The sequence below is a fragment of the Orbicella franksi genome, chromosome 2 (assembly GCF_964199315.1).
Source record: "Orbicella franksi chromosome 2, jaOrbFran1.1, whole genome shotgun sequence".
Classification (NCBI taxonomy): domain Eukaryota; kingdom Metazoa; phylum Cnidaria; class Anthozoa; order Scleractinia; family Merulinidae; genus Orbicella; species Orbicella franksi.
This window is the reverse complement of record NC_138146.1, coordinates 15400891-15413529: the sequence shown is the minus strand read 5'-3', so window position 1 is coordinate 15413529 and position 12639 is coordinate 15400891. Positions and strand designations below refer to the sequence as shown.

At 36.8% G+C, this 12639-nt stretch overlaps 2 protein-coding genes across 4 annotated transcripts; one reads left to right on the top strand and one right to left on the bottom strand.

The window, feature by feature from the left end:
• The first annotated feature begins 325 nt into the window (after positions 1 to 325).
• On the top strand, positions 326 to 7691 carry LOC145478207 (sorting nexin-10B-like). Of its 3 annotated transcripts, XM_081456156.1 has the most exons (6): positions 326 to 525; positions 3378 to 3458; positions 3556 to 3665; positions 3901 to 4002; positions 5476 to 5666; positions 6237 to 7691. In XM_081456156.1, exons 1-6 carry the CDS (start codon positions 451 to 453, stop codon positions 6251 to 6253), a joined length of 576 nt encoding a protein of 191 aa, XP_081312282.1. In that variant the 5' UTR covers positions 326 to 450; the 3' UTR covers positions 6254 to 7691. The 3 variants fall into 3 exon arrangements, with proteins under 3 accessions (XP_081312282.1, XP_081312280.1, XP_081312281.1); XM_081456154.1 differs by having other exon boundaries at positions 5476 to 7691; XM_081456155.1 differs by lacking the exon at positions 326 to 525 and adding an exon at positions 2707 to 3051 and having other exon boundaries at positions 5476 to 7691.
• A 112-nt stretch (positions 7692 to 7803) lies between these two features.
• Positions 7804 to 12639, bottom strand: LOC145478209 (nicotinamide/nicotinic acid mononucleotide adenylyltransferase 1-like). Its single transcript, XM_081456157.1, has 8 exons — positions 12480 to 12639; positions 12219 to 12307; positions 11174 to 11241; positions 10975 to 11066; positions 9915 to 10000; positions 9340 to 9441; positions 9162 to 9220; positions 7804 to 8835 (listed from the first exon to the last, which is right to left on the bottom strand). Exons 1-8 carry the CDS (start codon positions 12568 to 12570, stop codon positions 8739 to 8741), a joined length of 684 nt encoding a protein of 227 aa, XP_081312283.1. The 5' UTR covers positions 12571 to 12639; the 3' UTR covers positions 7804 to 8738.

Below are 12639 nucleotides of genomic sequence, written 5' to 3'. Positions count from 1 at the left end.
GGGGGAGGGGTTATATTGGGTATATATACCGTGCTCCCCAAGGGTAAACAGTATTTTAGCACTAATAATATTATTAATCTTTGAAATATCAGGCTTTTACATGTAATTTCTGGTTTGATGCAAGAGTTTTGATTCCTTTTCTCGGGAGTTTTTTATTTAGTCATATTTTTGTGTGTGTGTATTTTGGGGGAAAAGGGTTAGTGCCGCCTATTGCGAAATTTTGAAAAGTATAATACCGAAGTATACGACTATCCCCCCTCCCCCTAATGATCAAATGTTCTCCTTTTGATTTTGGTTTTATAAATTCTGAGAAACGGCATTGGCCGAGTGATTCAGTTTATGCGGCTGGTCAATTTATATGAGAATTAATGCGTCGAACGCGTAAACCCTTTCAAAGATCATTCTTTTCCTCCGAATTGTATTACATGTTGTAATTGTCTTGGGACAGAAATGCCTGCGAAGAAACAGAAGGAAGTATCGTCAAATGAGAAGACAACAGCTAACGTAGGGAAGAGAACTGCACAGGTTGGTTCGACTCTTTCACATCACCGTCTTGTTGAATTCTTATTCCTTAAATTTTAATAACACCTGCTGTTTGCTGTTGAGCCTCCTTGTTTTGAGCTGTTTTAGCAATGCCCACGCGTGACGTGCGACGTGTTGCTGAGTACTCGTGTTGCGTTACATCATTTTACGCTGCAAACAGCGGTATTACTTGACTTAAAGATCGAAAGCTTGAAGAAACAGATCGTTCAGGAATTTATGGTGTATTTTATTTTCATTTGACTCCTAAAAAACAATCGCAGCTAATCGCTAAAATTCCATTACGTATGTTTAAAAATACGCAACATGGTCCAACAACAATCCTTACTCTCTCGTGACCTTAGGCGACCTATGTGTTTTAATAGCCTTGAGACTCACGTGAGCGCACTGTTTCAGGAATCAAGCGCACAGGCTACCCAAGCTCCCAATGTTATCCTTTTTTTTCACTCTTACGCGAACGTTCAGCCTAACGTGACATATGGCATATACTATTAAATAATGACCGTATGAATGAGTTGCCAGTAATCGGATACCCGTGTTTGCGCGGAGAACTCTGGGTTACAACGGTTTGAATTTATACAGGTTTTTATGAGAACTGATGCAACGGCTTTGCTTGAAAAGTCAATTATTCTTATATTTTGTGAATAAATCTACTTACCCTGTTGCTGTGTTGTATTCCTTGTTGTTTGCCAGCTCCTCAGGCCGATCTAACGGGATTTCGGCGAGTTATCGTTCTGTGTGGGTTTCCACTTTCTAAAAAGAAAGTGGAAACCTTATAAATTTAAACCGTTGTAACACAACACCTCCATATGCTGCAGGGCCAGAGTCACGTTTCGCGTAGTCAAAATTCGGTCGTTGTATAATAGTTTATAATAAAGTTTCCATATAACGCGCGCTCTGATTGGCTGAAAGAGCGTGCTTTATCAGAGAACAGAGCACGGGTTGATGACGGTAAGTTAGCTTTCAAATTTTTGCTTCGGAATTTTGACAAATTTGACCCAAATTAAACATCCCCTGTGATTCAGACAAACGCAATGGAAACGAGCTATTTGTCTGTAGTAAATATGGCTCACAGAGACCATTGTTAGCAACAGTAGTGTTAAAACTGTACTAAAATAAGAAGTTTTGCTAGATTCCCACCGACAAAACACGTAGCGAAATAAACAAATTCTGAACCTAAACAGTGCTTCGATAAAAGACATTATATTTGTTACGAAGGCAGAAATTATACGTAAGAAGTAAAACAACGACAGAAAACAACAACTGAACTGTCTCTGTTTACGATGAGAAGCTTTATTTTTGTAAAAATGCTCAATTGCTCAAACAACACTTACATGTAGTGTAGTAATGCTCGTTCTCCGGTCATCTCAGCGAAGTGAACCGACGAGTGGTCAGTGCAAAGCTTGCTCTGATATTCTCTTCTGTGCTCGGAGTAGAACCAGTAGGAGCCGTTTAGTCTTTCTAACTTTTACGCTAGTTCGGGCAATCTTGTTGCATGCGGCTACAAGCCGTAAATAACTGCAGCTCCGTTCAAATTCAACTCGGCATTTTGCATTTTCATCCGCGGGCTTTGAGCTCCACGTTTCGTAATTTCCACTGGAAAAGTGCACGTTTTCATGGGCCACAATACGGCCGGATTCCTCTGGACTATAAACCTTCACCTGCCTTTAGATCCGTATTTAAAATTTAACTTAAAAGCGAACTTCGAAGGCATCGTTCTTCTCTCGAAAGCCGCTCAAACTACTCGAAACTGAAAGCTTAGCTGAAGGCCAGTTTGTGACTGACAGCTGTCACTTCGTTAGCCAATCAAATTATTTGAACAATTCTAACAAGGACTGTGATTGGCTTATTTTAGCGTGCTTTATCAGAGAACAGTTCACGGCTGACGCCACTTTTGCTCGTTTGGAAAATAAAGTTTGGTTTGAAAATTCAGCCAAATTCGTGGGGAAATTATCGGATTCTTTATCATAAAACAAATAAAGAAGCTTCGACTGTGCTCTGTTCTGTTGTAAAGCACTTAGGAAGCGGTAGAGCACTCAAGAAGTAGGGAAAAACACTCGACTACGTCTCGTGTTTTCCCCTACACTTCTTTCGTGCTCTACCGCTTCCTGCGTGCTTTACAACAGAACAGAGCACAGTCGAGGCTTCTTTATTTGTTAAATATGCCATATGTCACGTTAGGCTGAACGTTGGCATAAAAGTGAAAAAAAAGGATAACATTGAGAGCTTGGGTAGCCTGTGTCAAGCGTTGCGTTACCGTGCTCCACGTGTTGTGTAAACTGACCTTCGGTCGTCTGTTCATTGAATCACATGACAAGTCATGTGCCTGACGTATGGCCGCTTGCGTCAGCCAAAACAAACCGCGCTAACCGGTAGTTCTGCTTGGTAGTTTTCGTAGAATCGATTGCTCTCTGTGGAATGAAACTACGATTCTTTATAGTTTAACTTAAATCCTACTAGAAGGGAAAGCACTTCCATAAAATGACGATTACACCCAAAAAGAACTCTGAGGTATGTTTCTCTGTAAGATAACTGATATGGTTATGATTACGTCCTTACATATTTCGCGCGGGCCATCGACCGCGAAGACGCGAAGCTGTATGCATGTTAGTTTAAGGTCTGTGAAGCTCTTTTTGCCGAAACGTCCAAAAGTAAAATTATATTTGTCAGTCGTTCTGTGGCATTTAAGTTGTTAGGGCCTCGATTTTTGAAAAACCTGTCCGGCTGCCTGACATAGAGACACAGCGTTATATATGATAAAGAATCTTGTGATTGTCTTGTGCTGTGAAACGTAAGTTTAATCGATTTATTTCGTATTATGTTACACATGTTTCTAGATAGTGAAAGTGGACGTGAATAATCCTAAACTTCATATTTGCTCAGGAAGCAAGTTTGTCGACTACGAGATCACAATTGAGGTAGGAATTGCATAATTAAAATTTTTAATAATTTCAATCCTCTCTTGGATAAACAAGGTAAGTCTTATTGGATCTCATACTGCTTCTTTCTCTCCAGACTACCAACAAGGCTTTCTTCAGAAAATTTTCCAGCGTCAGGAGAAGATATTCGGAATTTTGCTGGCTTAGAACAAAGTTATCCAGTACAGAGATCAATGGATTTGGAAGGTATAATTATAATAAAATTCTCTCAACACGTTTCCCTCCAATCCCAGGCATCATGGTCATAAGAGTTGAAAAGTTGATCAGCTCAGAAATGTTGCATGTCTTTAATGCCAGTAAGATCAATACTATTTGCAGAGTTCTTTTTGTTGGAACAGATAATGTATTTTTTATTCTTGTCATTTCACGTGTAAATTGCTTGTCACTGATTCCCCTATCTATCACTTGTTTTGTCTCACAGGGAGCAGAATATTCCATGCCTACCTCCAAAGAGTTATTTTAGCAGATTTGATAAAGAAGTGATCGATTCAAGACAGGAGGGATTGCAGGATTTCTTAAATGAGTGAGTATCATATTTGTTTTGAGAAAATCAAGCAACACCCTGGGTACTTGTGCTATGCTGCAGAAAAATTAGTTTACAATGAGATTGTTGTGGTGAAATTTGACCCGACTGATTCAGTCATGTTAAATATTATTCCCAAATATTGATTCATCTCAGTGGAAAGGCAAATTTTTGCATCTATTCAGAAATGTTACTAAATTGCACTTGCTGCTGACAGAAGAGAAGAGAAGAGAATAAGAAAAGCTGGCAATGTTATTTTAACAGCATGATTCAAAGTATTAACGAAATCTTATAAGGGGCAAATGCTATAGGACAAAACCCCCTATCTGCCATGGAACTGCACTTATGAAAAAAAAATTCAGGGGAAAGCAGATATTGCAGAGTGAAACGAAAAAGTTATCAACGTTTTCTTTTTGTTAAGTTCGTGATGTCATTTCTGGATATTAAAAAGCCTTGCACAATTATTGCAAATTTTCATTATCACGTTGTGAGACAGCTGAAACAAAAGATCATCTGAAACCCTTAATGAACTGGACATTGAATATCACAGCAAGCACTGAATGAGGTTTTCAAGTCTTTCAATATCCTTTCAGCAAGGTGTTAAAGATAACAGAATAGGTGACAGTTCCTGAACAATATTACAGTAGTTACATTTATTTACCCAAATGTTTAAGGGGCTACCCTGATGAAATTGTTTTGTCTCGTATTGCCCAACCAACACCATTTTTTGAAAAAGTAAAAAAGAAGCCCCAATTCATTGTCTGCCCTCTATTTTTTTAATCAAATTCATGACTTGTGAAAGTATAAATTATCAGATGAGATCTTCAACACTTTTTGGAGGCACAGGGTCTCAGCACTAGATACCCTACCCTTGAAATTGGTTCTTAATTGAGTGCCCTAAAACCAAAACCAAACCAAAGTTATCACTCAGGCCAATCACAAAGGACACAGACAATTGAATGAACCAATCAAAACTCAAAGTAAAGTAATATGACTTACACAACGTTTGGGAAAGCGTGTGTGAGCGAGTCATGGTTGGTTTTGGTTTTACTTCTGATTTGGATGCAAAAGTGGCACAAGTTTTTTTAAGCCAATTGAGTAGTGCAGCAATGTAATTACCAATTACTTATTGACACTGAAGTGAAAACTGCAATAATAGATTAATTTCTGTAATCAATATTAATATGGCTCTAAGGCCTAGGGGACTGACATAAAAGAAATCAAATTGAGGTTTGACACAAATGAGCATCTTCTTTTCAGTCCTTAAGCATTAGAGTTTTTACAATATTGAAGCTATATGTGCATGAGAGAGCAAATGGGAAAGAAATTATGTTATAAAGAAGTCCTATATAGGCCACTGCAGAAGCACAAATCTGCATCCATCTTTCTCTTATTTTGACATAAAGTGTGTGGTAAAAGCATTTTTCCTGGTCATTGAAGCTTTAATTATTATTTTAATGTTTTGTATTGCAGAATTGTGAAAGTCAATGACTTTCTTTCGTTTGCTGGTCTTCACTTATTCCTACAAACTCAGCTTCCAATACAAGAAATCAATGGCTTTCTTGAAGGAAAGTATGGAGAGCATGCCTCGGTGGAAGAGCTGATAACCTCACAAGAACTGGGGGATTCTAATGAGGAAGACAAATTATGTCATGTCTGTTTAAGTGAGGATTGCACATTGCTTAACTCTTGTAATTGGGACATTACATCAGCAGATAACATTTCAACTCATTCAGAGTCTTCTGAACTTGGTTCTGAAAAATTTCTATCTGATAGCTACAGTAGTTCTTTGGGATATCTTTCAAGTTCTGCAGAAAACAGCAGTTTCATGTACACCATGTATAGATAACTGCAAAAGGATAGTATCTACATGTAGGACCTAATTATCGAGGCTCTATCATAGCATGTGACTTGAAAAATGTTGTCCTGAAGTTTTCAAGTTTGTTATTTAAAGCCCATCACAGTCTGCCTTTGCAGTCTTTATACCATCTTTGTTTCCTTTTTGGCATTTTATACCTTCATATAGAAAACTGGTAATGATTAAAAGAGTAGCTTGCCTTCTTTATTGGGCTATTCTTACATACCACATAATGTCGTTTGTGCAGCTTTCCTGAAACCAGCAATTAGTCAGATTAATTTTCATGAAACATTAATTTATTAAGAACCTTGTAACACATCATAAGACAATGTAATGGACAAACACACTGTGTCACAAGTTGCTACATTTGTTGCAGGAAGTGCAACCACTTGAGAAACTTGTCCTGCAAAAGTGGTACTCCAATCAAAGGCCAGCATCTGTGTGTGGAGTCCATTGGATAGTAGTGTGGCCAATCAAAAGTCTCTTTGCATCAGAAATAGTAATAACGCAAAGTATTGTAACATTTGAATTTGGGTGAAAGTTGAAGAGAGAGTTCTTCACAATAATATTGATATTCACCAAGAAAAATTGCAGCATAAAATTATTATTATTATGTTATCATCATGATAACTTGTTCACAGTTGATGTACAGAGATACATATCTGGAAAAGGCTTTATTTCTATTTTTGAATTACTGAACAGTATTTTTCATACAGTGTTAGACATAAAATTATTAATTTATTAGAAATAAGTTTTATTTATTGCTAGTACAGTGAATATAAATACTTGAGTCATTATGTGGTTCTGTTTTTAGTTCATAAAGTGCAACCAATCAAATGAATGCTACCGAGCTGTACCCGGTACTTGCATGGGATATTGTTGTATGTGAGTGGAATTTTAACAGCATTTTTCACTCTTAATTATTTGGAGGGAAAGGGTTTTTCATAAAATGAATCATCTGTTAATATGTCTTAAAGGGACTAGGTCACAGTATTTTTAGGGTAATTATATTTAGTTTTATCCACAAAATCTCAGTCATTTAATCAATCATAGAATGGGATGTCTTCTGAGCTAGCTTCTTCCACTGAGGCATTCATTGGATGTCTGGAAGTGGTTACTTCTGAGCATTAATTCAGGGCTTAGAAAAAAACTTGAATTCCTTCCAACTTGACCTTCGGACAAGTACCTCTCAAATTTTGGTTGCCCAGCGGCAAGTCTTAGTTTACTATTTTTAATGTAGTTGTCACTGAGCCTTGCCCAGCTGGCAAGTGAGAATAGAAAGTTACTTGCCTGGTAGAAAAATCTACTTGTCCTGGTCAACTGGACGACACTTTTGTCAAGCCTCGATGATAGATGACACTTTGATACATAAACTTTTGAAAAGAAGGGCTGCTGTTTTTCAAGCTCACTCTAATGCAATCTGTTTTAATCTTCAAGTTTGCCATTCCCATGTCTGGCTTTCCTGTGTGTTTTTTTTTTAATTCTAAAGTTTTAAGGCATACTGTGTTACTGTGACATTTCACTTGACTTCATGACAATACAATAAGATTTAATAGGATCTTCATACCTAATTTACAAAAATATTGCAGTTAGAAATTACAATAACCAGTAGGTAAGAGCTGAAATTGCCTAAAATTAGGTGACCTAGCCCTTTTAATTAAGTGATTAAGCTTAGAAAGTATCACTTTATTACTTTAAAAGTAAAATGTTACTATTAATTTTTGTTTATATACTTTGTCAAGTGTTCATCCACACAAATACATTCAACATGCTGTTTCTTCTGTTAGCATTTTCTTTTACCCTTATTATTGGGGCAATAAATATCTTGTTTCTCAACTCATGCAGTCTATTTAGAAGAATCTTGACCTTGTCAGTGAAGAGACCTCCCATATTGACCTACACAGATCATAAAATGACCACTGTTCTAATGATTCTATTTATTGCTCTGGGTGCCAATTTACTTTTAATAGCTCTCAGTGAATGACAACAAAAACTCAGTGTAATGCAAGAACTGAAACATCGGGTGTTTGCATAGTCGGTGAAAATAATCATAACACCATTGATTCCAAGTATGTTCACATTACATTGAGATGAGAAAGTAGTTTAAATATATAATCGGTGTACCTGCCACTTGTAAGCCCTGGGCTTATACAACAGTCTTCGTAAGGGCTTCTAGATAGACTTGTAATAGGAGGGGTTTATTTCGAAATAAGCTAGAGAGCCTGCACATGTTGATCAAAATAGTTTTTTTTTCATTCAGCTCTGGTAATGGAGCTGGAAGGAGGGCACTAGACAAAATAATAGCTGAAAGACACTGCAGGCAACTTGATTGGAATACAGTGTATGATTGACAAATTGATGTCAGTTTTTTATGGGTCTGTCCTCTTATTGATGACAAATTGCGTCACAACATTGTTAAAGTGGCTGTGGAACTGTGAGCTGCAGGCAAGTGGTTCGGTAGTAAACTTGGACAATGTTATGACGCAATAAATTATCATCAACAAGAGGACAGACAAAACACTGATGTCAATTTGTTTTTACAATAACAAGACCCCATCATGGTCAAATGCCAGGAATAAATAAGGAGAAAAGATGCCCTAAACTTGCCATAAACAAAGATAAGTGAATTTTATTCAAAATGACGCAAACATTGTCAATAGCTTTTCTCGCTTTTTGATTGGCTGCCTAAAAAAGTCCATAAAATCTCATTGGTTAAAAAGTTGACAGTTTGAAAGTTGAACTTGAAAGCTTGCAGAAATTAAAATTTTATCCGTCTGTCCTCTTCATGATGATAAAAATGAGCCAATCAGGCATTAGACAATAATATTGCAAAATAACCTATTGAGAGAAAAAAACATTCTAAACTTGAAACTATTTATCACTTTGTTGGAAGATACAGTTCATTTCTTTTTATGTACTCAATTACAGGATCGGGAACCAAATACTTCACACTTTCACCTCTTCTAATAGCTCTCCTGAAAAAAGCAAACAAAAAGTAGAACACCATCAGAGTGTGTTCAGTCTTAGCTGGGTAATTAAAATAACCCTAACACCCTTGATATTATAGATTCGTGGATTTGGTGGGCAAATTTCCCTACAAAGCTATCACTCATACTGAGTATGCCACTTGAAGGAACATTATGTGATGACCAAAACGAGCTTGACTGGCTAACTGGTTATCCAAAGGATGGGCAAAACATGTTTACATTATATGATTTTTTTTTTATGAATTTATTTTTACACACAGCAAAACAAAATTCTCATTCTATATTAATAGTAATAAATGAATACAAAACAGAACCTGATCTTTGTAGCACTGACATCATTTGAAATCCACTCTGTGACAATGTGAATGTTATTCTGCAGGGCATCACAAAGCAAAATGGTCAGCACTAAATATAATAATTATTTCAAAATAGTATTTTTAATTTAGTCAAAATTGAAATTTTCAACCACAAAAATGTTAAGCATCTACTTACTTTGTGCTTAGTAAGAACATCTGACTCATAGATGAAAGATTCTGGGTTTGAGCCTACTCGAGATATGACAACAAGACCATGTTTTCCAACAATTTTTTCAATCTGTAAACAGCAAGAGGTACAAACATCACTCAGTGATCCAAAAAAATATAGTATTAATAACGGAAGGACTTTTACATGTAAAAGAAGTGCATGAATAGACAATGGGTGTAGATTCATCAAATGATAGTGGTAACTAGTCACACTTTTGCCAGTTAATTACAAGTTGTTTGCAGAGCATTTTTCATGTCGTCATTCTTTTAATTTGTAGTCATATCAAATCGTCAAAAATAGTGCATGACTGTAAGTTACAGCTTTATAGCTAGTACCTGACAGAAACAGTTCTACTTTCACATGCTGTTTCAAGAGATCTGTTGGCTTCATAATGTTCACAGTTGTCATGAATAAGAGTCTTTTCCACAAACTTAAAGACATCACATCAAATAATTTGTGATCATCAAGGGTGATTTTAAAATGTTTTAACAAAACAGACTGGCTACATGACTTTGTATACCTAAAAGCTATTTGCAACTTACATCCTCATCTTTCCATAGATTTGGAACAGCAAATGACTCCAAAAGATCAGCACCACAAAGTAACTTTACCACTAAAGGACTAGAACCTAATAGGCAAAACAGATGTACCAAAGTAAATTACATTAATTTTTTATTTGTACACATGCACATTATTTTGACCAAGTTTTACAAGAGTTCCAGTATTCATTAACCAACCACAGTGCATATGTACATTCTTTTAAAAAATCTGACTGACTGAGGTGAATTTATAATAATTATTATTGTGTGGATTCTAGGGGTGAGGGTTGTAAGTTCTCAATTCCCTCTCTACATCAAGTCATTAAAAAATATGTCTTGTTCAGCGGCGATATGTAACTTTGGCCCTTATACTTACACCTCTCCTGTAGTCCTGCCACATACTGAATTCACCCCAATCCCCCAAGGCAGCCACCTTATTAGGTCTCTCTCTCTCTCTCTCTCTTGCACCAGGGAGCAAGAAGAAAAGAGACCCTAAAGTGATGATGCAATAACAAAAAAAGACAACAAACTCATTTCAAGAGCTACCAACACTAACCGATTTTCCAGTGGGTCAATCATAAGATGTTACACTCTAGCAGAACCTTGCCCTTTCTTGATCCCAGCCCTTGGGGGGACTCCCATGTGAAAAGGTTGAGGAAGCTTGTCGGAAAATTTGAATTAAACCCCTAAAGGAGACCCACCTGGGCATAGTTCAAACTCTGTTTGACCCCTAAAAGATACCACTTAAAACGAAAGGGCTCTCATAGCAGCCACTGTTCAGGAAGGGAGCCTATGTTTGCAGACCGAACTCAAGAGACCAGCAGAAATCAAGCCTAAAAACAGAAATAAGAGCATTTTATAAATTACTGTTTCTTTGAATGCACCCTAAAAGATACTTTGGCAGCTAAAAATAGTGGCATTTCATCATGGACACCCTAAGTGAAACCAGAATCCTTGATTTATACCACTAAGCAATACAACAAGTATTCCTGACCTTTTCACATGGGAGTCCCCCCATCCCCAGAATCCCATCACTACTGACAACATATTGAGAAATAATTACCTGTAAATTTATTAGCAGCATTCTCTGTCATATGATCTAGAACCTTAGCTGTCTCTGTCCAACAATCTAGTTTACTTTCCCAGCTATCTACACTGTTCAAAGAAAAGAATTATTATCAGAAAATACCAACACACCCAGTACCACAGATCTGTTAACAGTAAGTTGGTCATAAAGGATTTAGAAGAACAGACTTATTTACCTAATCCACTCTGATGTTTCAACTCCCAGTTGACACATTTCAACTCTGTGCTTTGATTCAACAAGGTCCTAGAAGTGGAACATAATAAGATTCAGAGCAGACAGGTATAGATCTATATATTTTAAAGGGTGAACTATATTCCAATGAACAACCCTGACAGGTAAACCATGCTCTTATCTGTCATGCCGATAATGCAAGTTGTCTTTAAAAGCATGGGATGTATGCACTGAATCAACTGCAAGTTATCAGCGGGGAAGGGGAAGGTGGCACTTCCAAATAGAATTTACTGAAATGATCAAAATAAGTTTTAAAAGGTAACAGAAACCTGTTTTGAAGGCATGGAAATCATTTTCAGCCCTAAAAGCTAACTTCCAATTGTTTTTAGTATGTCAGTCCTGTTATATTTTAGTCAGGCTTACACTCTATGTGCTACTTGCTATCTAAGAATGAAAAGGATTATGTACATACATCTATGTCATACCCTATAAAAGGTACGAGAACCACTTTTAACGGTGGTCATGTTAGTTTTGAACACACTAAGTGATTCCAAACCACCGAATTCAACCTCTAAAAGGTATGACATGATCACCCCCTTCACTCTTCAAGTTCACCCACCCCACCACCTCCAAGGGTCAATTGACTAGGCAGGGGCACCCGCATGTGAGGAAATCATTACTGGGAGAGGACTAAAAAAGATGAGGCTTAGAGCTAGATAATTTAGCAAATTTTTGTGACAACTCTTTAAAGCATAAATTGATATGATCTATAAAAAGGAAGGCTAACTATTAAAGGACCCATACGTTATGCAGCTAGTGCACAGCATGTTGCTTTGCATTTTAGCTTAATTTCTCTGAATTGCAAATGATTATTTTTCCGAAACAGGAACCAGCTGCAATCAGAAGTGTTTTGAGCAAATATTTAACAAAGAAAATGCAAACAACTTAAAGTTAGCTTAAGCATAATTTAGTTGTTATTCAAATACACATGGTCGACAGCTCGACAGAAGACGAACTCATGATCAAATATGCGCGATTCGCTATATAACCTTCTTCTTGTAAGCATCGTTTACTGGTGAAAATATTCCTTGTACCACCGTGTAAATTCCTGTTTTATGAAGAGCATCGCGAGCTATTTCTGCAAAAGAATTAAAATGACCATTCAGAATAGAAACATCATGTCAGAAGCTAAGTAAAACTTAAGCTTAATTGAGCATAATTAATCGACATTAAAGAAAGAGACCGGAAACACGCCAAACATAATAAGTGGTAAATGAGGAATATTGAATTTTTGAAAATCTTATCGTTACCAAACATCCTCAGATGAAGGAAAGTGATAGGATTAAAAGATCCACAACTCAATAACACGACTCTGGTCTTGGAAGCAGTTGCAGCGGCCATCTTGTTTTTTGGACCATATTAGTCAATACGGAAATATCGATTACCTTATACTTTGTTGCCCCTGGTTAC